The sequence below is a fragment of the Rhamphochromis longiceps genome, linkage group LG9 (assembly GCF_057381845.1).
Source record: "Rhamphochromis longiceps isolate RC_006_pf linkage group LG9, R_longiceps_female_GT1.1, whole genome shotgun sequence".
Classification (NCBI taxonomy): Eukaryota; Metazoa; Chordata; class Actinopteri; order Cichliformes; family Cichlidae; genus Rhamphochromis; species Rhamphochromis longiceps.
The window spans coordinates 31532299-31555643 of record NC_140565.1 but is presented as its reverse complement, the minus strand read 5'-3'; the positions used below and the strand labels follow the sequence as shown (position 1 = coordinate 31555643).

General features: G+C 42.2%; 2 protein-coding genes across 9 annotated transcripts in view; both read left to right on the top strand.

Annotated features, from left to right (window-relative positions):
- Positions 1-1187: 1187 nt before the first annotated feature.
- LOC146662580 (la-related protein 4B-like) lies at positions 1188-12031 on the top strand. 6 transcript variants are annotated; one of them, XM_085419286.1, is made up of 16 exons: positions 1188-1378; positions 2238-2320; positions 4912-5049; positions 5150-5272; positions 6296-6344; positions 6607-6743; positions 7031-7134; positions 7307-7417; positions 7632-7901; positions 8105-8184; positions 8261-8461; positions 9410-9479; positions 9551-9646; positions 10136-10209; positions 10420-10489; positions 11093-12031. In XM_085419286.1, exons 3-16 carry the CDS (start codon positions 4953-4955, stop codon positions 11111-11113), a joined length of 1503 nt encoding a protein of 500 aa, XP_085275412.1. In that variant the 5' UTR covers positions 1188-1378; positions 2238-2320; positions 4912-4952; the 3' UTR covers positions 11114-12031. The 6 variants fall into 6 exon arrangements, with proteins under 6 accessions (XP_085275412.1, XP_085275411.1, XP_085275413.1 ...); XM_085419285.1 differs by having other exon boundaries at positions 2238-2327; XM_085419287.1 differs by lacking the exon at positions 2238-2320.
- A 1246-nt stretch (positions 12032-13277) lies between these two features.
- Positions 13278-23345, top strand: part of LOC146662579 (disco-interacting protein 2 homolog C-like) — an 80498-nt gene continuing 70430 nt past the window's right edge. For 2 of the 3 annotated variants that reach the window (XM_085419283.1, XM_085419280.1), the window contains exon 1: positions 13279-13767. In XM_085419283.1, coding sequence (XP_085275409.1) covers positions 13689-13767 — 79 coding nt within the window. In that variant the 5' untranslated portion in view covers positions 13279-13688. Of the gene's footprint in view, positions 13768-23345 lie in introns of all 3 variants that reach the window. The other variant, XM_085419282.1, reaches the window with a different exon arrangement.

Genomic DNA, 23345 nt, shown 5'->3' with positions numbered 1-23345 from the left:
AATCTTGACATCAAAAAAGTGTAAATAGAAAAACAAAGAAAATGTTTAATTTACATCAATATTTTCTAAATAATCCATTTACTTCTATAAAATAATGAACCATACAAAACTGTTAATTTTACAGTAAGAATATGTTTTAAAAATCGTGTCCTTGCTGTCGTAACATGACAAAAAACTGTTTTTCTACATGATAAAGAGATGCTGCTAGTAAATAAAAGAAATATGTCAGAACGAGTCTTTAGGCTTAACCTGTAGTAAATAAATGTAAAAAATGACAGAAACTCAGTCATGTCTGAGATATTTGACCTTATTATTGACAACAAGTTTACTATCTGACGGTTTATGGTCTTAGATGCCTGTCCTCCATGGTTCTACAAATCATGACCGCCCTCTTCCAGCACCGTGTCTGACCTCATGTTCAACACCATAACATATGTGATTATCTCCTTTTTTTTCTTTGTCTGAATTGTTTTGATTTTCTGACAGTTTGCTTGTTGAGGTTGGCATTAAGAGCCTTACTTGGGAGCTGACAGCCAACTGCTCTGTAAAAATTACAGGTTTGTGTATATAAGATCAAAATAAAATAAAAATAAACAAATAAAAGAGATTTTAAAAAAGAAACAGCATATATTATAGCACAGGTGTCGAACTCCAGGCCTCGAGGGCCGATGTCCTGCAGGTTTTAGATGTGTCCTTGATCCAACACAGCTGATTTAAATGACTAAATTACCTCTTCAACATGTCTTGAAGTTCTCCAGAAGCCTGGTAATGAACTGATCATTTGATTCAGGTGTGTTGACCCAGGGTTAGATCTAAAACCTGCAGGACACCGGCCCTCGAGGCCTGGAGTTTGACACCCCTGCATTATAGGAACACTGATGCAGAGATAAAATCGAAAAATAAAGAGGATTAAAAATGAAAAGCTATTTTTGACTTTTAAGGTTAAATATAAAAGGCAAATTTACATTTAAATTACACAATAGAAACGTTTTTTAAAGGGTTTTTTGTTTGTGTATTTGTTAGTTTACATTTCCCCCTATCCTCGCCCTTATCAGAACCAACTAAAACGTGAAATGATAGCCTAACCCAGACCTTCCCAAAGTGTGGGGCCCGCCCCCTAGGGGAGGGGAGGGGAGTGGGTGGGGGTCGCCCCCTGGGGGAGGGGAGGGGAGGGGGGCGCAGAGCCATGGCAGGGGGGGCGCAGTGTGAAAAGGGAAACCAACGCTTGGACACTGGTAGCACGGGGCGCCCACACAAACGCAAAGCAGGAGACGAAGCATCGCTGAATATGTTTCCAAACCAACTTCATTCTAAGACAAAGACTAGAAAATATGGTGAAGCAAATCTTCCCTTTGGCTTCACCCGCACAAGTGCTGAGGTAGGTCTCCCCTGCAGAATTGGTTTTCCCTGCATCAGGAGCAGCGCTGGGCTCTTCAAATCACGGACAAACAGGATCCCACATTCTTGATTTTTAGTTCACAAACACTTGTTGTAATGACTAACTGCTCCTGACATTTTGGAGATGGTAGCTCTTTATACAGTAAAGTTACAGCGGGATACATATAATATCAGGCTGATCCTGCCAGACATTTCGGTGTTTCAAAACGCCGTTTACGTGTGGACGAAACAGCTGCGTTTTCAGAAATACCCGTGTAGGTGCAGACGTAGCGTAAAAGAGTTAGTAGATTATTTTCTTACTGCCTGTAATTTATTGCAGATTACTTGTATTTGCTTAATTGTTTACTAAATGTTTGAGGTGTGAAATAAACCGCAATGGAGCAAAATATGGGTGTGTGTGGTTGGAGGACGTGTGTGTGCGTGCGTGCGTGCGGGGGGGGGGACATTTTTCTTGTAAAACAAAGGGGGCCCAGCAAAAAAAGTTGGGGAACCACTGGCCTAACCCAAATTTTATTAAGATAATATCTCTAAATATCAACTTAGCTTTGCTTTGCAATTTTTTTTAAAACTTTTTTTCCATTTTTTCATTTATTTAGTTTTTCTCAATAGTTTAAATATATATTTTATCATTTTTTTACAATATCGAAATATGACAACATACTATTATGAATAGGCATTATCATAATTTATATATTCATATTCAGACGGATATTTAACAGTGGTTACTTTTCACAATTGCATAAACTTTTGGTGAGAGTATTACAAACATTTATTTTTTATACAGGAGTTAAAGTGAGTTTATTGGAGGGAATAAAAGTTTTTTTTTTTCATTTTGTAAGCACGGTTTCCATGGCAGCCGCGAAGTTCACGGAGCAAAATAACTTAAACCTGCGGAAGAAACTCCACCGGGAGCAGAGCAGAGGTAACGGGTGAGTTTCTGTCTCACACGATGAAAACACCTCAGAGACTGTGAGCTTATTTGTGTACACGCTAAGCTCCAGCAGTGTGACATTAACGAGGTTAAATGTATATTTCATCGTTTTTATATCGAAATATGACTACATAGTATTATGAATCTGCATTATTATATGTTATATATTTATATTCAGATGGATATTTAAGAGTGGCTACATTTCACAAATGCATAAACATTTGATGAGAGTATTAAAAACACATTTAATTTATGTCATATTGGCCGTTAGCACCGTAAACGTTAAAGTTCGCTTCACGGACGTTAACAGTTCTTAACGTCCACGGTTCGTGTTAAACGGATGAGGCTCTGATCCCTGCAGAGGTGTGTGTCTTTAAAGGCCGGTGTGGTCAGTTTCACTCCGCCCATCGAGGCTGATTTGAGGCCGGAGCGCAGAGACGTAACATCAACACGCCCAACTCAGAGACTTTGAGTTATTTTTTAGATCAAGGTTTATCGCTAAGGTTCATGTTCAAAGTGCTGCTTTTTATTAACGTGTTTTTCGAAAGTGCTAAAAACACGTTTTAATTCAGCCAGAGCCCTTTTTCCTGGACCTTTTATGAGTTTTGGGATTTTTCTTTTATTGAGGCAGTGAGTATTAAATATGTGTGGGGATGTTGGTGGAATGATGAGGCACCGTGCACAAAAACACGTATAGATACGTGTTTTTGTGTATCTATCCAGATCTGGGGATATGATCTACTTTGTATTGCCTTCTTCATTTGACACCGTGTAAGCAGAGATGTTGTGATATGCATGTTGTGTCTAAGTGGTATTTTGCTCTGTTTTTGTTAGCATGAGCTCAAAGATGGGGTTTACATGGGACAGGACGGTTTTAATTATGTCAATGTTTTAACTAGTGATTGTTTATGTATCTTCCCCAAATTGCAGATCCTGATTTATTTCTATTTACAAAAGAAATGTCTGGAAATTTCAGTCTTTTTTTTTAATTTAAAAGTTCAAAAATTGCCTCAGAATTTAGCGTGTGGAGGAAAAATAAGTCGAATTTGCCTTAAAATCTCTAGAAAATTATTTGATATATGAAGCCAAAATTTCACAGCAATCATTTTATACATGACCAGGTTTTAAACCATAAACTTTTCAGGGACATCAGAGGTGGCTGAGCAGAAAAGGTTGTGAAAATGTGATGATTTGAGATGTAATGACCCTCATCAGTTCAGGTGTATTTATACAGCACCAGCTGAGCAGTCGCCCTGAGGTGCAACAACAATATTCATTTGGGTCTTTATCTTTATACCCAATTAAGCAACCCACTTATGAGCGATCACTTTTCACTTTGGCGGGAAGGAAGAACTCGGGGAGTGGCAGTGGTCTCCCATGACAAAGTGGAGGTTGTGGGGAAGGGGAAAAAAGGGGGAGCATAGGGAGGCAGGACAACGCACACTATGGGGGAAAGAGGACGAAGAAAAATGAAGAAAACTCAGAACCACTGAGATTTCATTTTCAGGGCGCGTAGATTATTTTTTCTCTACACTATTAGAAATAATTACAGTAGAAGAAGAAGACAGACTCACCCATTTTTAAAGGTTTTCATTATTAAGTCATCCTGAGATCAGTGGTTTCAGTTGGCTGTGGACAACCACACACAGCAGCAAAGAGGACTACACCTTGGCTACCTTAGACCCCAATCAGATCGATGTTTATGCTTCAACTTCATCTTACGAGATCCACTTCCTCGGTCATGAACCTGCTGCTGCTCCTGAGGAGGTAGAGAAGGAAAGAGGTATAAGTGATGGTCTCTAAACTGCTGGGAGACGATGCAGACTCCTTCATCTGTCTTCTCTGCCCCCACTCCTGGATCGAACTGGGTCTGGAGGTGAACTGGAAGGCTGAGCTCAGAGGGCGTCTGAGGCCGAGCCTGGGCAGGGTGAGAGCAGGAAGTGTATCGACACAGCAAATCCCAGAATCTGTCTCAGAGCTCCAATCCTCTATGGCTCTGCTGGGAGCTTATCCCTACAGCACAGTGATGCCTCAGGGGACCTGCATGTGGGACTGGCACACAGATTGCATTCAGTCTGTATGTGTTCACTCAGTATGCCGACTGACTGGGCTGAGCGATAACATTCACATGCTAAATGTTTGAAGAAAAAGCCTGTAAGAACAGGATTTGGTTCATGTGTCGTGGTTTCATTCAGATACAGGCAAAAATTGAGCTACCTACAACTGGAAGCAGCCATTGTGCATTAAAAAGTTACATAACATGTTACTGTTCATACAAGTGTCCTTGATGCATAAGCACAGTCTGACTGAACGGTGAGGTACATAAACTTCTGTTAATGCTTTGATATCACAGGATCACAATTAGTAGAAACATTTGAGTTTCTACTAAGTGGATACAAGGTTAACATTTGAGCTACATTTCTTTTTGGCTTCATGGATTTTGTTGATCTTTGTTACACCTCTGAACCAACACAACAATTATTCTCTGCCATCTTCTCTGTGGTTCAAATAACAAAGGTGTTGTATTTGTAGGTTTTAATAGGCTCATAAATATGGTGCACATTTATGCATTTTTATTATAGCAACCTGCCACCACTCCAGGCCTCAACAATAATCCTGAAATATGGACCACAACAATTTTTACCTGAGCTACCCTGACTCCGCCTACCAGCAGGTTCAGCTGCCATGGCTGGTCCATGACAATCTGACCCTTCAGGAAGGTAGGCTAGATCTGCTTGTTTTCCATACACAAGCATTTTATTGGCTGCTGGATATTGTTGGGTTACTATTTATTATTTGGTTATTTGTGTTCTTTTTAAGGATATATACCAGTGTTTCAGCAGGAGAACATGGTCCTGGGTGATCCTAACGCACTGGAATATCAGACACTGAGAGCCGACACTCACATATTTAACGGAGAGTCCTGTGACCCACCTGTGACAGGTACAAAGCTGAATTAAGTTTCTCTTTGAAGTCCATCCAGCTGTGTTTTTAAAATCCGGTATTTCTCACACACACGTTGGCTTTACTTGGGCTGCGAGCTACGTTGAGGCAAAATGTGTTTAAAAAGAGACAATTTGATTCAAAGCTCCCTTTATTTTGAAATTTCTCAATTTCCTGACCAATTGGCTCATTGGGCGTGTTGCTGTGGCACGGTGGTTAGCACTGTTGCCGCACATCAAGAAGGTCCTGAGTTCAATTCCCCCATCAGGTCTTTCTGTGTGGAGTTTGCATGTTCTTCCCGTGTTTGCGTGGGTTCCCTCTGGGTACTCTGGCTTCCTCCCACAGTCCAAAGACATGCAGCTTGTCTCTGTGTTAGCCCTGCGACAGACTGGTGACCTGTCCAGGGTGTACCCCGCCTCTCGCCCTATGACAGCTGGGATAGGCTCCAGCGCCCCTGCGACCCTGAAAAGGATAAGCGAATGGCGTGTTACTGTTGTGGTGGAATCATTTAGCTACTCCTCCAGAGGGGATCTCCTCTGGTCAGGCAGACCCCCAACAACTGGAAACAGTAGTCCTCGTTCTGCTCTTGAGATTATCACCACCTGCAGGTGGAGAACTAGATCGTGTGCTGCTATGCTGAGCTAATGGAGGCACAGTCACAGCATGAGAGACTCACTGGAATAGGAGTTTAGTTGTCACACAGTATGTACATTTAAATACAAAAACAGGAGTTAATCATCTAAAAGCATTGTTCCTTTAAAAAGCGTCCTTTTGCGACACACAGGCACACAGATCAAGGGTGATCTAACTGAGGGGTTAAAAGTTAAGAATAAACAGCATTAAATATACAGTGACCTATTTAAAGGTTAAAGAACTGAACCAAACAATTCCTGCTGCCTGTTGCTTTTACCAGCATCAGTTCAGTCAGTCGAATCGAAGTCTGTGGGAAACACTGAAATTCATCTTAACAAAATCTCTCAAATTCAAAGTGACAAATGGGACCAATGACTTCTGTGATTTCAGATGAGATCAGACAAGAGCTGAGGACCGTTTTGGAGTCCTACCTGAACAGGTATTAGCTTTGCACACATACCCCCTATTTTACAGATCCACTACTTGTAGTTGGTACAAACTAAAAGACATATGGTTGAGTATTTTTGCTGTGGTTGTAGTTTAGTTTGACCCGTTTATAAGTGCACTTATATGTAAACCTAAATACCCGAGTGGGACATTTAAATTTCTTTAATCTGACAATATATGCACTGTGATCTTTGGTAACCCCTCCATCGCCAGCATGTATCAGTGTTCTCAGCAGTTCTTCCGTCCCTCCTCAGAGAGCACCTCAGCAATGACCTGTTTCTCAAGACTCAGATGGACAGCAACCAGTATGTTTCCATCTCTGCTCTGGCCTGCCTCGACCAGATCAGGAATCTCACCACAGACCTGGACCTCATCTCCGATATTCTCAGATGTCAGTGTTTGTTTCTGTGGGTATAGGTGGAGGCAGAGTAACAGTTTGTGTCAGTTTTGAGTTATAATATTTAATGTACATGGATCAGACTTTATTTCCTTTGCTACAAAACCACGGGATCGTGATAGGGATTAGTGAAGAGGAACGTTTTTTTGTTTTTGCGTTCAAAAACTAAATCGGGTATTCTGACGATGCACATTAGAAGGAACTGTTCTAGTGTAGAGATGAGAGTGATGAACGTGGTTTATTGTTGTCCTGAAACACACTCTGCTGCTGTTCTCCCACAGCCATGCCGCTGGTCCAGTTTTCCCCGTGCGGACAGAAAGTCCGGCCCAGACCTAGCCGGTGCGTTTTAATCCTGAGGGAGATTCCTAACACCACACCTCAAGCGGTGAGACTGCACAAAATACCCCAACGCAACCAAAATCCTCAGTTTTAGTTCAGGTGTTGTTCTTACATGTACCTGCACGTGCGGGGATAGAGACGTGTGTTGTTATTTAAAGGAGTTTTAAAGGTAAATTGTGTATGTTGGCAGCGTTTTTGATATTGCTGTTGCTGTGCAGGAGGTGGAAGCTCTCTTTGAAGGGGAGAACCTGCCTAAGTTCAAGACCTGTGAGTTTGTGAGCAACGATAACTGGTTCATCACCTTCAAATCAGAAGCCGATGCAGAACAGGTAGAAAAGGGCCGGTCGAGGAGAGAAGTAAATTAGCTGCTGCTTTTTTTTGGGCACATTTTTTTTGGCTAATGCCATTTAGGTTTGTTATACAGTCAATATCTACAAATATGACTACCTGAGAGCAGTCCTGTTAAAAAGTGCTCCTGTTAGCCTTCTTTGTTAGGAGATCTGATAATACAATAACTGAAATAATCGGAGTCCATGTTTTCAGACCTACAAGTACCTCAGAGAACAGGTTCGAGTGTTTAAGGGAAAACCCATCATGGTGAGGATAAAGGCCGAAACAACAGCAGCCATTGCTTTGGCTCCCACTCAAAGCTTCCGACACCCCCAGCCGGACCAGTGCAACAGCTATTATGGCTTCTACTCCCCCGCTACCACCTACCAGCAGTCCTGCCAGACCCACGTGTCCACACAACAGCTAAACGAAGTCCTCGGTGAGGTGTGGGCTGCTGCATCTGGATACCAATACTGGGCCGAAGTGAGTTTGTTAAAGATGAATTTGTGCCTGGAAAATGTATTTATGACACTTAATTTTATTATCAGTGTTAAACAGATTAGCATTTTTGTTTTTGTTCATTTCCTGTGATTTGTGGATGTCGTTAGTGTTAACGTGTTGTTTAATGTGTGTGAGGAGCTCTCTGGCTCCTCCTCTGATTAAGCGGTTGTTGTTTTCATCATTAGCCTCCTCTACTGATGAACCACTTCGTGGATGACTCCACAGCAGCTTCTGCTTTCAAACCGTACCACCCACACAGCCACAGGTAGCTCCTTTTTATCCTCTTATGTCATGACACTTTATGATATCATCAGTGTGAAGACTATTGTTTGTTTCTTCAGGAGAGGCTCGAGATGGTCAAACTGTGACCGTTGGCAGTCCCAGCAGCCTGCCTCCTCGCACTCATCTGAGCAGCCATCTGATCGTTTCTCTTCTCCCACATGGCCCGGTCAAGGACGGTCACGCGGAAAGGTGCGCCTTCAGAGTAGAGGCGGAGGAAAGGAGCCCAACAAGCAGGTCACGTCTCCCACTGAGCAGGGAAGGTAACAAAAGATCAGTCCAGGTTTCAGATCTCTCTTTTTTTTTATTCTCTATTATTCTCAAGTCCTGCTATGCCCAGTTCATTAGTATAGTTCATGTAGTGAAGATAGGATATGACATAAGGGCATGTTTTCTTTATACTCTTACTGTTCATTGAGTTCAGAGACGGGGTTAAAATGGTAACCTCTTCCTTCTGGTTCATTTCACACTAATATGAAGTCAGATGGAGCGGTAACTCATCGGACAGTTTTGGCACTGTTATCATGGAACCCCGCAGCTAAAAATAAACTCAGTCATGCTCCACTTTACTCCCCCTAATGTCCTTACTTTCTTTTCACAATAGGGTCGAGACACTGTACACGAAAAGTTGTGTTTAACAGATAGAAAAAACAGCAAACAAATAGATGTGTATTCTCTGTATGATATTAATAAACCAGGTCTTAACCTTTGGAAAATGTACTTTGAAGGGCTCAGAAAACACAAGAGAAACCTAAGAAGTTCTCTCTTTGAGTGCCCTGTCTCTTTTATAACGTCTCTGCCATAATCAGCTCGTTTTGAGCAGACACAATCGCGCACACATTCAGCAAGTGTGTTATCGTCTCCTCTTTTCAAAACAGTAACTCACTGACTGCCTGTATCAGACATGTTCAGGGGAATTAAAATCCAGATTAAGCCAAGAATTATGCGTATGGCATGAACCTGACCTGGAAGGGTGGAGGTTTGACAACAGTAGCTTCAAAGATAACAAACTGTAAGCAATAAAAAAATAGAGCAGCAAAGACGAGTTACAGCCACAGTAGGCTAAAAAGACTCTATTTAAACGTCGTCATCATCAGGTTCTCAGACTATAGGCAGACCCCTGTCTGTCACATTTTTTACACTTGTAGGACGCTTGTTCTTTAATAAAGTTATAAAACAGATGTTCGTCAGAGCTCTGTGTTTCCCTGAAGGAGAGGAAACTTCAACCAGAGGAGGAGAGCGACCGCAAGGTCCTGGGAGCGACCCACTCGAAGCAGTCAGGTAAGTCACCACTGAGCGTTGTGTATGTGCACTTTGTTCAGAAAGCGTACTGACCATTTCTGTTTGTGTAGAATTCACAGAGTCAGTCCCCTCCTCGTCAGCCGTCTCCCCATTTTGAGCTCACAATGTTGAACTTCCCTCTTCTTCCTCCTCCAGCCTCTACCATGGCAAGTCTTCCTCCAGCTAACAGTAACACCAAGGCAACCAGGTCCCTCTGTATTGCACACACACACTGCTCACCTGGGCTCATGGCCGTCAGAGCAACTGAGGCTCTGTTCACTGTCAAACTCCAGCCATACTGACCATATGTGGACAAAGACACAGTGTCTGTAACTGTGATGTTGTCTGTTAACGTGTAATCTGACCTTCTTGTTCTTTAATGTAGCCTTTGGTTTGCACCTTGGCTGTAGTTTGACAGTTACACACCTGCCTCCTCAAAGATGTTCTTGATGTTTAGATGTTGTTGTTTGTCTCAACCATGGATCGCTTTAGTCGTCTTCTGTGGTCTATCAGGCTCGTTCATGTTGTGTCGGTCAGTGCATTCATTCTTTATAAGAATGAAGCAGATTATCTCGATTGTCACATTATGTACTTAAAGCACATGAATGAACATGAAGTGATGAATAAACAGTGTTTTGTTTTTCTTTTTTTCACAGAGTGAATTACAAAGCAGCAGCTCCTGCGCCTCAGAGGCAGCGCCTTCACAGCAGCCTCAGCTGGTCTCAGAGCAGTGAGTATCTCTGACACAGCAGCTGCACGCTCTGTGTTCTGTTTTCACATGTAAGGTGTCTATACCGCTCACTGTTACAGTTGATATGATTAACAGTCTATGGCTCAGGCTTCTACAGTTATTTCACTTTGGCTCATGAGATATCTGAAAAGTAGAGAAGCAGCGGTTTTCCAGCCGTCTGTGCTGAGATAGTTGTGTTTGTGTTTGCAGGGCTGCGAATGAAGCCTCAGAGATGACCACTGAAGAGAAACCAGTTCAGCACACACAGGAACCAGTAACTGTGAGACTGCTTTTCAACGTCTTTGTGGTGTTAAAATTCATTTTCTTAACTGAATTACTATTTCACTACATAACTTTTATCTATACTACAGTATTGGAATCTTTTTATTTCAATTAAAGAATGAAGGAATTGGCGCAGACTTGCTTCTGCATCATTCCAGCATGTCTGCTTTAAATGCTGTTCTGCACCCACATCTGTTAGGTTCACCTACCAAACACTTGGAAGGAAACAGGAAGCCAATTTTTATTTTTTTTGATAGCTGGTGTTTGGTAATTCTAAACTGTACGTTAAAAGCTATAAATCACAAAAAAGGGGTTGATAGCAACAAAAGATAAAAATACAACAAATGAACTTTTGTAAAGGAAGTTAAAAAAAAATCAAAAGTAGCACAGGTGCAGAGTGTTAGAGTCATATTTCATTTTATTTTTTTAATTTAACCTTTACTTAACTAGGAAGATCCCATTGAGATTAAAAACGTCTTTTTCAAGGGAGACCTGCCCAAGATAGGCAGCAGCAAGTGTCTCACAGTTACAAAAATGACTCAAACACATGTTGTAAAGGTGTAATAGTGAGTTTGACCCCATCTTTACTCTGTTTGGCCAGGAGTCCAGGAAACTGACCTAAGCTGAGGTCTGCAAGAGAGGCTTATGCAGTAAGTCGGGTCCTGCCTTCACAGAACTGGGGTGATGCACCAGAGCCAGCACAGTGGAAACGCTGATGAAATGAGATTATATATACTACACTGAGTAACACATTTAACCTTTAAATCGCCTTAATCCAGGTCTGGATGTTTGGCGTGGGCAGAGGGCTCCGACTGTTTGGCAAAACCAACTTTTCAGTTTTTTAGACGGGAAGATCTGTAAAGTTTGATCTGCTACTTTCATTTCTGTTTTATTTCTTGCTTTGTAGTTTAGGTCTGTTTGTTGAGAGTGAGCTTCCATTTTGTTGATTTCTTCTTGCTTTCCTGATGCATCGCCAATTATTTTCATCCTGTTTGTGTGTGTTACATGTTTTCTTAGTTGTACAGGACGTTCCGCCATGATTGTGAACTTATTTTAGTGCTGTTGTTTTATTTCTCCACCCATACATCTGTGTTATCTATGACTGCTGTGGACACACATGAAGCCTTTTCCATTAATATCATTGCTGATCAGCTGTATTATTTCCATTTTTAGATACCAGAGAGCTGCAAGGGCCAGTGTGTTTAATGGGATCTGATTTGATCTTTCTAGTTCTGGGATTAAATTGATCAAAAGCATGTTTCCCTTACTTCAGAAAAGTTTTATTTATTTTAAACAGGAGTGCATTTCTTCCCTTTTGGCTGGGTGGGTACTTACTGTGTGTCTAGAAACAACATTGTTTCAGCACTTGAACTGTATGTGAGAACTTGAATTTGATTGTAATGAAGCCATTTTTCTTTTCTTTGAAATATAAAGTTTTAAATGTTAAACAGATGTCATGGAGACAGAGTGGGCACGGTTGTGGAAAGTTATTTTGTACAGACTGTACACATTGAACAACTATTAAAGAAGTGCCTTTGAAGTTAAGTTTGTGTATGTATTTATTCTGCTCTATCCGATCACCCTCTCCATGATTAACATTTAAATATAGTCGGCACCCTTTACGTTAGTTCCTTCTTTGGACCAGCAGATGGCAGAAGAGTAACATCACAACACTCATTACTCCATTATCTGGCACCACCACTTGTTTACAATGAGGATGATTTGATTCTCAGAAGGCTATAGGCCTAATGAATGAGATGAAGAATACTAATGAAACACACAGCATTCTGCAGACAAATTGATGCTCAGTTATGTGTCACAGGCACATTATGCTCATTCAATCATACTGTGCTTAATTGAAGGGCGCTTGACCTTTAATATTAATGATATTATTCTGCTGAGGCTCAGTTTTCACACACAAACATGGAATATAGAACAGCCACATTAAAAGTAATGGCTAATGAGAGAAGGAGAAGAAAAGCTGTGCTAAACTGGAAAAAAAATCACTACCCAAAATGCAGACAGCGGTTTGACTTAAAACTTAACAAACATGACTAATAAATCTGCACTTTTAGAATGTAAGCTATGCAGTTTGATTAGGCAGCGCTTCCTTAGTTATTCAAAGTTATTCAACTTTTGTTTCCCAACAGAAAACTGTTTTAGAAATCTACGCTGTAGTTTCTAATAATTTTAAATTCATTAATTTAAAAAGTGAGTAATAAAAATAAAGTTGGCACTGAAACTTGATATGCCACAAATTTTTTATTGTAGAGTTTCAGCTCTACAATTTTTTCCCTCAAAACTTTGAGTGTTGTTGGGGTCTTTGAATTGTTTCTAGGAACCAAACAACTTTCATAATATTAAGGTAAACAAAATTTGCATCGCAAAAGACAAGCAGAACAGGCACAAAGTATTTCTAGGTGGTAGAGTAAACTTTTCTTGAGTGCTTTTTTGTGTATCCTAATTTTAAACCATTTAAATGAAAGAAAATATAGGTTACGCTTGAATGTTATGTTTTTTTGCAAGAAATCTACAAATAAAAAAATTGCAGTTTTTATTTTAAAGGGTTCAAAATGAATACAAGTGAAATAATTACCTAATGTTCCTAATGTGAAAGAAAAAAACATTTGAACTTATAAATAGTAATAGATTAAATAATCATACAATTTTTATTTATGTGTAATTAAACCAGGAGTTTATTTATTTATGTATTTATTGTGCCACTTTTGGGCTCCCATACAGGTTCATTTGGGCGTTGTAGGTGTGGTTGGTTGATGCGCCCCCTGCCGGTGATGAGCGGAGTTCCCTCCCTTTTCCCTCCTTCCTCCGTAGAGTCACGTGACACCAGCGGCAAGAAGCTGCAAACTGCTCTGAGACCGGGGCTGCGCGAGCCTCATCATCATCATCATCATCATCACCGCCACAACCGCCGCAACGACAGCATAGAGAGCCGACCGAAACCGGGGTCTTTACCGATTCAAGGAGCGGGCGTCATGGCGGGCCCCCGTTAAACCAAGAGCCACATTTATCCTCTTTGTTCTCGCAGTCTTCACGCGCCTCCGCCGAGGAGGGGCCGCCAGGAGAAGCTCTCCTTTTCCGAGCGGAGGAGAAGGAGGAGGAGGCAGGAGGAGATACAGCAGCGGCGGCAGCGGAGGTAACAGTCGAACCGGGGACGTGCTTAATACGGTACGAGCCGAATGGCGGACCGCGAGGCGTCGCCGATACCGCTGGAGATCCGAGCTCGGCTGGCGGAGCTGGAGCTGGAGCTGTCAGAGGGTAAGAAATGGATCAAAAAAACACGAGGGGTGCGAGGGAGAAAAGCCTCCCCTCTCCTCCCCCTCCTACTTCTCTTCCTCCTCCTCTTCCTCTTTTCTCTCGTTATCACGTTATCTCATCACCATCACCATCCACACCGGGAGCCCGTACCTACTAACGGAATCTAACCGTTCATTCCTGCGGCCCCGTCCTCCACCTCCTCCTCGTCCCCTCCCGCTCCTCCCATCCAGATGTTTGTCAGTCAGGGGACCGGCCTGAGCAGCTCTGTGTGGCCGGGGGAGGATGAGGGCTGAGCGGGAGCAGGCTGCGGGATTCTCCCGCTGCTCTTTGTCTCAGCTGCGGAGGAAACACACACACACATACACACACACCCGACACGGCCTGTTCGCCCGTTTTGGGTCCGAAAATCGAGCCATTGTTTGACCTTGAGATGTTGACACAGTCAGCCGAGCCTACCTGTGTGTGTGTGTGTGTGTGTGTGTGTGTGTGTGTGTGTGTGTGTGTGTGTGTGTGTGTGTGTGTGTACGTGTGTGTGTGTGTGTGTTTAATAATAGCATTGCGATGCAACGCTGCGTGACAGCGCAGCACAGAGGGGGGCAGCTTGGCTTTTGATGCCCGTGATCGCAGACTCCTGCTTGCATCCCTGCCTCGCTCTCTCTGTTTTTTTGGGCCTGAGGATGAGGAGGAATATTCTTCCCACCACCACCATCTTCTTTTCACACACACACACACACACACACACACACACACACACACACACACACACACACACACACACACACACACACATGCACACTCTCCTCTGTATGGGCCACTGAATCCCAATCACAACATCCCACCCAGTTGTTATCCCAGTGCCAGTGAGCATCTCTGCCTTATATAATGTGGAGGGCATATTTTATTTATACAGGCCTGAGAGGGTCTACATTGCACAGGGAGAGATCCTGAATACATGCTGGATGTGAGCCACCCTTTTTTGCCAACAATTTACTGCTTGTGTGCAGGTGTGCGTGTGTGTTATGCTGCCAAAATCTGATGTGTTGAAGGTGATGGAGATTGTGGTGTATATGTGTTTGAAAATGCTTTCACGTGTTCTCCGAGGATGATGAAGACTGAGTGTAAATTGTGGGGCGAGTGCCGAGTAATTAGTCCAGACAAGCAAGAATCTGCGGCTTTAATCTAAAAACATCGGCGCGTGCCTTTGAAATCCCCTGAAAGCAGTCAAACCTCGATGCATCAGACTGTCCCGTTTCTTTCTGATCAGCCTCATCATTCATAAAAGGCTTTATTTTCTCTCTGCAGTGACACACATGCACGCACACACACACATGCTGAGGTGAAAGTGTGGCAGCTGCAGGCCGACTGGAGCTCCTAATCCAGCCGAGAGTGTTTATCAGAGCAGAACCTGCTGCTGGCAGATGTTATTAATGATGGAAACGGCAGGACGACGAGGAAACGTCACGCCCAACGTCAGCCAGCCTGAAAACATTCAGGTGTGTGTGTGTGTGTGTGTGTGTGTGATGGAGGGATTGGTGGAGTTAGTGGTGGATCACAGCAGGTTGAAGGATGACAGGCCTCCTGATTGTGCGACGGACATGTCAGTGTGGGCCTGTCACGTGTACTGATCCAAACACGGGGTGAGAACAGTGTGTGTATATATGTGTGTGTGTGCGTTGGATCATTAAGGGATCGTGTTCCTGTGGTCATTACAAAACAGGAGCGCGGCGAGCAGCAGATGAGGCCGCTCAGATGGATGGCGTCTCTTCAAAGAGATTTTAAAAACTCCAATTTGTTAACATCAGCTAATAGGAAACAATGCTTTGTGTTCTTGTTACTTGCATAAAAAGTGTAAAAAATGGACATAGCCACAGCGACGTCACCCACTGGTTTTGGAAGGCCTTGATTACTACCTTGTTGTTTTTTTAGATCCAAAAATGTCCACATTTGGAAGCTAGGGTGGAGCGTTAAGCTGTCAGCGTAACCACGGCCCATTAATAAACTGCACGGGTGAGAAAAGCAACACACTAACCAATTAGTTTCAAAGTAAGAAACAGTCCAGATAAAGTCCAAGTAGAGAAACTTGAAACCTTATGTCTAAAATAATAGCCTGCCTACAACAAACAACAAGCATTATGTTGTTTTGTTTGTGGTACGTGAGTTGCTCTGCTTTGCTAAGAAGTGAAACAAGCCCTGGTCTTCTACGCTTTTCCGACTTTCCTACTGGAAATCACTAAATCCGACATCCAAAGTAACTGGAACGTGGCAGTAACCTTGGAGTTCTGAAATGAATGTTCTCAAACAGGAAGTGATTGAAACAAGTTGTTAGCCAGCTGGTTAATACTACAGTCCCACTCTTTGGATGAAACGCCTTTTGAAGGCCACTGGTGTCGGGTGTGGACATTAAATTTAGGGCCAAGACTTTGTCATAGTGAGTACCTCAGACCACACAGCAGCAGATTAAAAAGTTTGGCTTATTTGAAGTTTGCTGATTTTGTCTCAGGGACCATCAAGGTGAACTTTTACTGAGTGCAGTTAAACCCTCGTCCTACAGTTTCCCGGGCTAATGTGTTTTTATTATCCTAATCATAGTTCTGTAGCTACTCACCAGGTCGCACATTGTTACATGTGCTTCACTAATCCTCCAGACATCCTCAGTGTGTAGATTTTCGTGTCTGTTTACGACCTTTTACCTACAGCGGTGCTGTACGTTTTTGATTGTTTGAACCTTGTGAAGCAGCCGGGCTGTTTTCCATTTGAGTAAAAGGAATTTGGATTGTTTTACCTCTGGGTGGTGAGCCAGTGACTGTTTGCTTTTGGGAACTGATCGAGCATTTGGGCCCGGAAACAGATAATAGTGTCGCATGTACCAAGTGAATTTGGGGATGATGTAGTCCTGCTAGGTGGCATCTGTGTGTGAAGTGGTGTGGATGAGAATTAGCACCTCCAAATCTGAGGCCACAGTTCTCCAGCCAGAGAAGGGTGGATGCCCGCACCGTTTTGGGGATTAATCGCTTCTTCAGGATCTATTAATGCACATAACTAATCCACGGAAAGTGACATCACATCCGCTGGCACAAGCTACTCTTCGGTGTTGTTTCAGCAGTTTTTGTATCCTCGCGTTGTTGCTACAGTTTGAAAAGATGAAACTTTCTTTGCTTCCGGTTCTGACTTCTCCCCCACATACGAGATGTGGAGGTTTTATATGAGGGGCGACTCCTGTGTTTCAGGAGAATGCTGCAGGGAGCGTTCGCGCCTTCAGCACTAGTATGTTTCAGAGCTGTGGCAGCGTCACTGTTTGCGCACAAAGATCAATCAACATAGCGAACAAAAACGGTCCATCAAGTGGAGGAGTGAGTGCGGAGAGGGAGGTCTAAACACGTATGTTTTGACTGGCGCACCTGTGACTCAGATAAGGAGGTTCAGAAAAATAGATGAGTGGATTATGTGTTGTTTGTGAATAAGGGATTAATTAGTTTGCAAAAAAAACCCCTGAAAGTATCGATCGCCTTTATTGATCGCCAGCCTCAGTTGTTGTTAACTGATGTTTGAAAGGCTGATTTAAAGAACTCCATTTCATCTCTTGTACAGTCACTACATAAAAAACTTAAAGGGGTCCTATTATGCTTCATATTGAATTACCCCAACGAGGGACACTAAAGAGCATTACTAGTCTATTCTTAGTTTCTTAGGTAAGTACTGAGTTTTTTAAAAAAATTTTGTCTTGGCTCTGTATGATGTCATAGAGTGCGTTGTACCTAGAATGGTCATCTCAGGCACATAAGTGCCACCCAGCCTCCATTTACACTTGGCAGCCAATCAGGTGAAAGTTGCTTTGAGAGGAGGACAGTGGATGAGCTGAGGGGCTGCGTCACAGCCTGGTATAAGATACTTAAGGATTATTTAGACTTGTGAATAACGCAAACTACTCTAAGAATAAAATGTGATGCTGGAAATGAGCAGAATTGTTCTCCTTTAAGAAGCTAAAACATGCCGCAGATGATATTTGTCTGATTTGTGGCAGAGAGGTAAAGCAGGTATTCTGCCTCCTAATAAAGGTGTTTGAGGACGCCGTGCCTTTACAGTTATTGTGCAGCAATGAAAGTCAGGCTACAATTTCCTGCTGCATTTAGTGAGTATAGCTGCAGGATGAAACTTCAGTCTTCGTCTTTGAGGAGACGGTGCGGCGCTCCACCTGTTTATTAGATAAACGCAGCAATCAGCTGAGCTCTGGTAGATAAGCCTCTCCCTCACTCCCTCACTTACTGTCGCCTAAATCGCATCATCTCTGCTGTATTGCTGTGACCTCTAGGCATTAAGGAGCCATTCTCAAGCGTTTAGCGTTCGCTCTTATGCAGAGTGACTTGCAGATGGGATGCAGCGAGCTGTCGGTGGATGATAGGAGCGTCAAAGGACGGCCGCGTTAACCGCAGAGCTCTCAAAGTCCAGCTCTCCTGCAGTCCCTGAACTAACTGTTAAAGTGCTGTAGAATGAAGCTGTGAATGTTTCTGGTGTGTTTAAGGACGTCTTGAGATCACGCTGTGAGCTGTGGGTCCAGTCTCAGGTGTTAAAAGTAAAACGCTTTGACCTGGAGAAACAAAATGAGGGGATGTCCACACACTCGTTCATGTTTAATCACCAGAGAGCTGCTCAGGTGTGAACCCAGCAGCAGCACATTTTCTTCCTCTTGCTAAATATTTCACATGGTATCAAAGCTTTTGTTCATTTTTTTCTTTTCTTTTTTGTATTGAATATTTATCAGGAGCTGGTGAGGGTGATTGTTGCGTTTCACTTCTAAATTCTTGCAGATTTGGGGGTTTTGTAAAATGCCATATTGCAGTTTTTTTTCTCATTAACAATGCAGGCCTAGATTCTGTGTGTGCATGAACACAACAACAACAACAACAGCGTGCATCTGTGGCCTGAAGCCGTACATTTCAGGTCAGTGTAGCCTTGTTGTTTTTTTGTATCTGCAGTGCCTCACGCGGCCTCTTTCCCAGGGATGTTGATGAATAATTAATGAGTATTTACACTATTATGTGTGATTAAGTTGATCAGGCTTGATGAATGAAGCACTGCTGTGGAGGAGAGTTTCCAATCAGGATGGGATGCAAAGTTCTTCTTATTGTACTCCATAGATTTAGGTGTTTATAGTTCCATCCAGAGTCCAGGGTCTGTCACAGAACTGACATATATAGACAGACAACCACATTCGCACCTACATACAATTTAAAATCAACAGCTAACCTAGTGTATAGGTAGTGTATGTGTTTGGATTGTGGGAGGAAGCCAGAGAGAACCCACGCAGGAACAGGGACAAGATGCAAGCTCCACACAGGAAGGCCCCAGCCAGCTGGTGGGTTTGAACCTGAGACACTCTTGCTGTGAAGCAACAGTGCCAGTGACCACACCAACATGTCACTCAGCATATAGTTGTTGTTTGAAATTTCAAAGCACTAGATTATGTAGCTTTTGAGGCCAGAAGTAATGTTGTTCAAAAAAGCCCAAGAAACATGTGTAGTAGGTTGCTTTGGGTGTCACAGTTAGAGGAGCACAAGTCCAACTTGGATATCTGCCAATCCTGATTATGGATCCAGCAGCAGTGATAAATTACTGATCTGTATTCCTCACTGTGAGGACACGATTGGAAATGATTCTTTATTGTTTAAAAGCAACACACTTGACTTAAATGTTGCTTTGCTAACTTTGACAAAAATCCCTTTAAGAATATAAATGTACTGGTTTTTGGTATTATTGCAATTCATAAGGGAAAACTGCTCTGCTGTTATTTGTGTAAGTTATTTACACTAGGCTCATTTCACTACATCCTATTCATCTTTTTCTGACATTTACAATTGGATATCTCCAAATAATTATTAAAGTCTAGTTTTTTTTCTTGATCGTTTAATAAAATCCTCTTGTATTATTATTATATTTCATGTAAATTAGGGTGGCAGAACCTGGCAGAGTTTTGTTGCCAGAATGCTCAAAGCAGATGCACTGCTCGATAGTGAAAAGTGCACTGACATGGAGATGTGTGAATTTAGTGAAAATGGGCTTGTTGTGCTCCTAAGCTCAGAAAATGCAGAAGTATTAATCTGTATTCATAACCTGTAATTATATATCAGCTTGTTGCAGATGCTGAACAAGATTCATTTGTTTTAATAATTAAACCACACACACACACACACACACACACACACACACACACACACACACACACACACACACACACACACACACACACACACACACACACACACACACCCCCACTGGTGTCTTGAGCTCTAAGTAATGACAAAGCAAATTTCATCTATACTGGTGAGTCCACATTTGCGTCAGATAAGTATTTAAATTTTGACCCCCCAAAAAACCGCAGTTGTGAAACTCCTCTTTGCTTTGGTATGATGTGACTGTAAAGTTGGACTTGAAATTTCATTAAAAATTCTTTTAAAAGTTGTAAATCTTAGTAGACATAAGCTGTTCTTTCCTAAAGATAAATTTTGTTATATCTGTGTATATGCAAAGTCCTGCTGACATATCTTTGGTAATATTTAAAAGTTGTTGGGTTTGTTTTACACGTTAGAGCCTAAATAGTAAATGATGAGAAAATGTCTTCAGGCATTTAATGTATTCAAGTTGAGTTGCAGTTCAGGTTTTACCCTTCTACACATCCAGTTGGTAAATCTCTTATTAGTGGTGTTTCAGCCACCCTATATTTGCCTCTGCCACTATAAGCTGCTTTGCAACCCACCCCCGCCCCAGGCCCTCCTTTCTAGCTGTGTCATTGCTCAGTTCTGTAATGATGAGTCTTGTAGTTGCTGCCTTGTTGCAGCCAGATATAAATAAGGGCAGGTGAAAATGACAGTCTTCTTGTGACTGCAGTCTGCAGGGTAAAACATCTTGATATCATCTGATGTAGTATGAAGCCTGGTAGAAAAGGGCAGCTTGACTCTCTGACATGGACGGGATTATTATAAGTCTCATGTATGACAGCATGAAACCCGCCTCAGCTGGGTTGACGTTTGTCTCGAAGCTTTGCTTGATGATTTCTAGCTTTTCAAATTGTTTCTGATTGATCTCTTCTCTAATTGGCTATCTGACCCTCTCTGCCCTACAACAGTCTGACTTCACTGTGCGTATTGATTATTGGGGATCTTATAGGTGGAGGAGAACATGAGGCATGCTACAGTCCTTTATCTTTGTCTGGTCTAAGTAAAGGCAACATGTTATACAAAACTGTTATGATAGAAGTTTTTGGACAAAGTTTGTGTTCTCCATTCTTTAAGCACCGGTTCGAGCACCGTTTAAGCACAGGCACCGTTTCAAAAGTACCGGTTTGGCACCGGTATCGGATAAAACCTGAACGATACCCATCCCTACTCACAAGGCAGGGTGACAAAGGTTTGATTGGCACATAGTTTCAGGCAAGTTAGGTACTTGTTACTGATATTGTTCATATACAGGAGGCTAATTAACTTATCCTTCATTTTTAGCCGCACAAGCAACGACCTGCTCTCTCAGGATATTTTCAGAATGCAGTCGTCTCTGGGAAAACTTTCTCTGTGACAGTCAATAACACTTCCCTGATCTCTTCATATGAGAATTATCCTCCACTATCATCCTCCTTTGATTCAGAAAGGAGGATGATTGTGGGTATACCCATTGGTTAACTTGACAATCACAGATTCTTGACCAATAAGCATGCAGTTTCACAGTCTGATGGAGATGGCAAAAGTTCTTACGTACGCTGTAACTGTCATGACTTGATGTGCACATCCCCAAACGTTACTGGCCGTGATTGGCCTGTTCAATACCGTCTTTTTCTCCAAGGCATTTTCTGTTTCTGGCATCATTTTTCAAATCGACTGGAAAGAGAATAAATCAAGTCAAGGAGATAAACTAAATATAAACTATTGCCGACTACAGTTTTGGTAATTAAATTGCACAGGAGCGCTGGCCACTTGCATAGACTACTTCACAGGCTTTACGTAGCTTCAGCACAGACATTTAAATTAAGCTTCAACTTGACGCTTTGCAATTGGACTTTCTCCATTTTATACCATCTACTCTATCAGCCTATTCAAAGTGAAATGGGAATTAAGCTTGAATCACGTCCATGTGAATCCTGTACCTCACCTTTACTCTAGACGTCAAAACAAATTAGCAGCAAGCAGCTTTAATGTGTTGTGACTACGTGATGGTTTCACAGTGTTGTTTAAGGAGTCCTGATGTCTGATCATCAGCACAATCCTGACATTGATTTTCAGTCAATCTGAACGCTTCTGATCTGAGTCGTCTTCATTGAGCAGTCAAATTGCGCAACACGCCCACAGAACTGAGGCCCACAGTCTAGTTTTGCTTGCTGTGAGACTCAGCGGGCATGTGATGGAGACAGACGTCATTTCAAACACGCTGCATGACAAATGACTGACAGCCCCTCTATTCTGATAACACTCCAACGCACCACTCATCGAGCTGTCACTGGTCTGCTTCCCATTTTTAACCGGAAACCACGTGGCTATTGTTCTCCGGACTTGTTCTGTCATCCAGTACTGACTGAAACGTGTCAGCAGCAAAAGCTATTGTATAGTATAGCTTTCTTTTAGGACAGTTTTGTACTTAAGTTACCAAGTAATTCATGCTGAGTTTCATTGCTGCTTGTCTGTTTTGTTTGTGTTAAGAAGAAAGTTACATCATCGCCTAAATCACTCATCTAAACTCCCAACTTGGCATGACTTTAAGCTGCTGGACTCAACTAATTCTCAGTGGTACTACTTTTAGTATCACTTAATTTGCCCAAGAGTTTTTTTATTTAGTCTGGAGAGTGAGTGCATAGTGAAGACTGTGAAGTCCATGGCTGGATTTTAATACTTTAAAATTACATCCAGACCCAGTACTGGATTTTAAATGTGAATAATGGTGTCATGGTATCACTGATTGTGAGTTCAGCCTTCCCTGCACCGTCTACTGGACAAACTACTGTGTGTGAATGCACTGAGTGATATTCCACTATTATCCCCAACTTTGAAAAAACTAGAAACACAAGGTTTTATTGAGTTGTATTAAAAACTTGCTGTGCAAAGATCATGATTTGGCATTTATGCCCACAGAAGCTGCAAGCTCTTACATTTAGGAGGTTTGAATAAAAAGGTAAATAATTAGTTAATCAGAGTTTAATTTGTCTAATCATTTCCAGCCCTCTTCAATCAGTATATTAAAAAGTATTATTTCTTTTATTTCATATATACAGTTATTTGTATGATGTCTTGAAGCAGGTGTGGAGAACTCCAGGCCTTGAGGGCCGGTGTCCTGCAGGTTTTAGATCTCACCCTGGGTCAACACACTTGAATCAAATGATTAGTTCATTATCAGGCCTCTGGAGAACTTCAAGACATGTTGAGGAGGTAATTTAAATCAGCTGTGATGGTTCAAGGACACATCTAAAACCTGCAGGACTTTGAGGCCTGGAGTTTGACACCTGTGTCTTAGTGGGAGGATGTCTCTAAAACGGTCATCTCAGGTAGGGCTGGGCGATATGACCCAAAATTCATATCTCGATATTTTTTTAAAGCCATAAA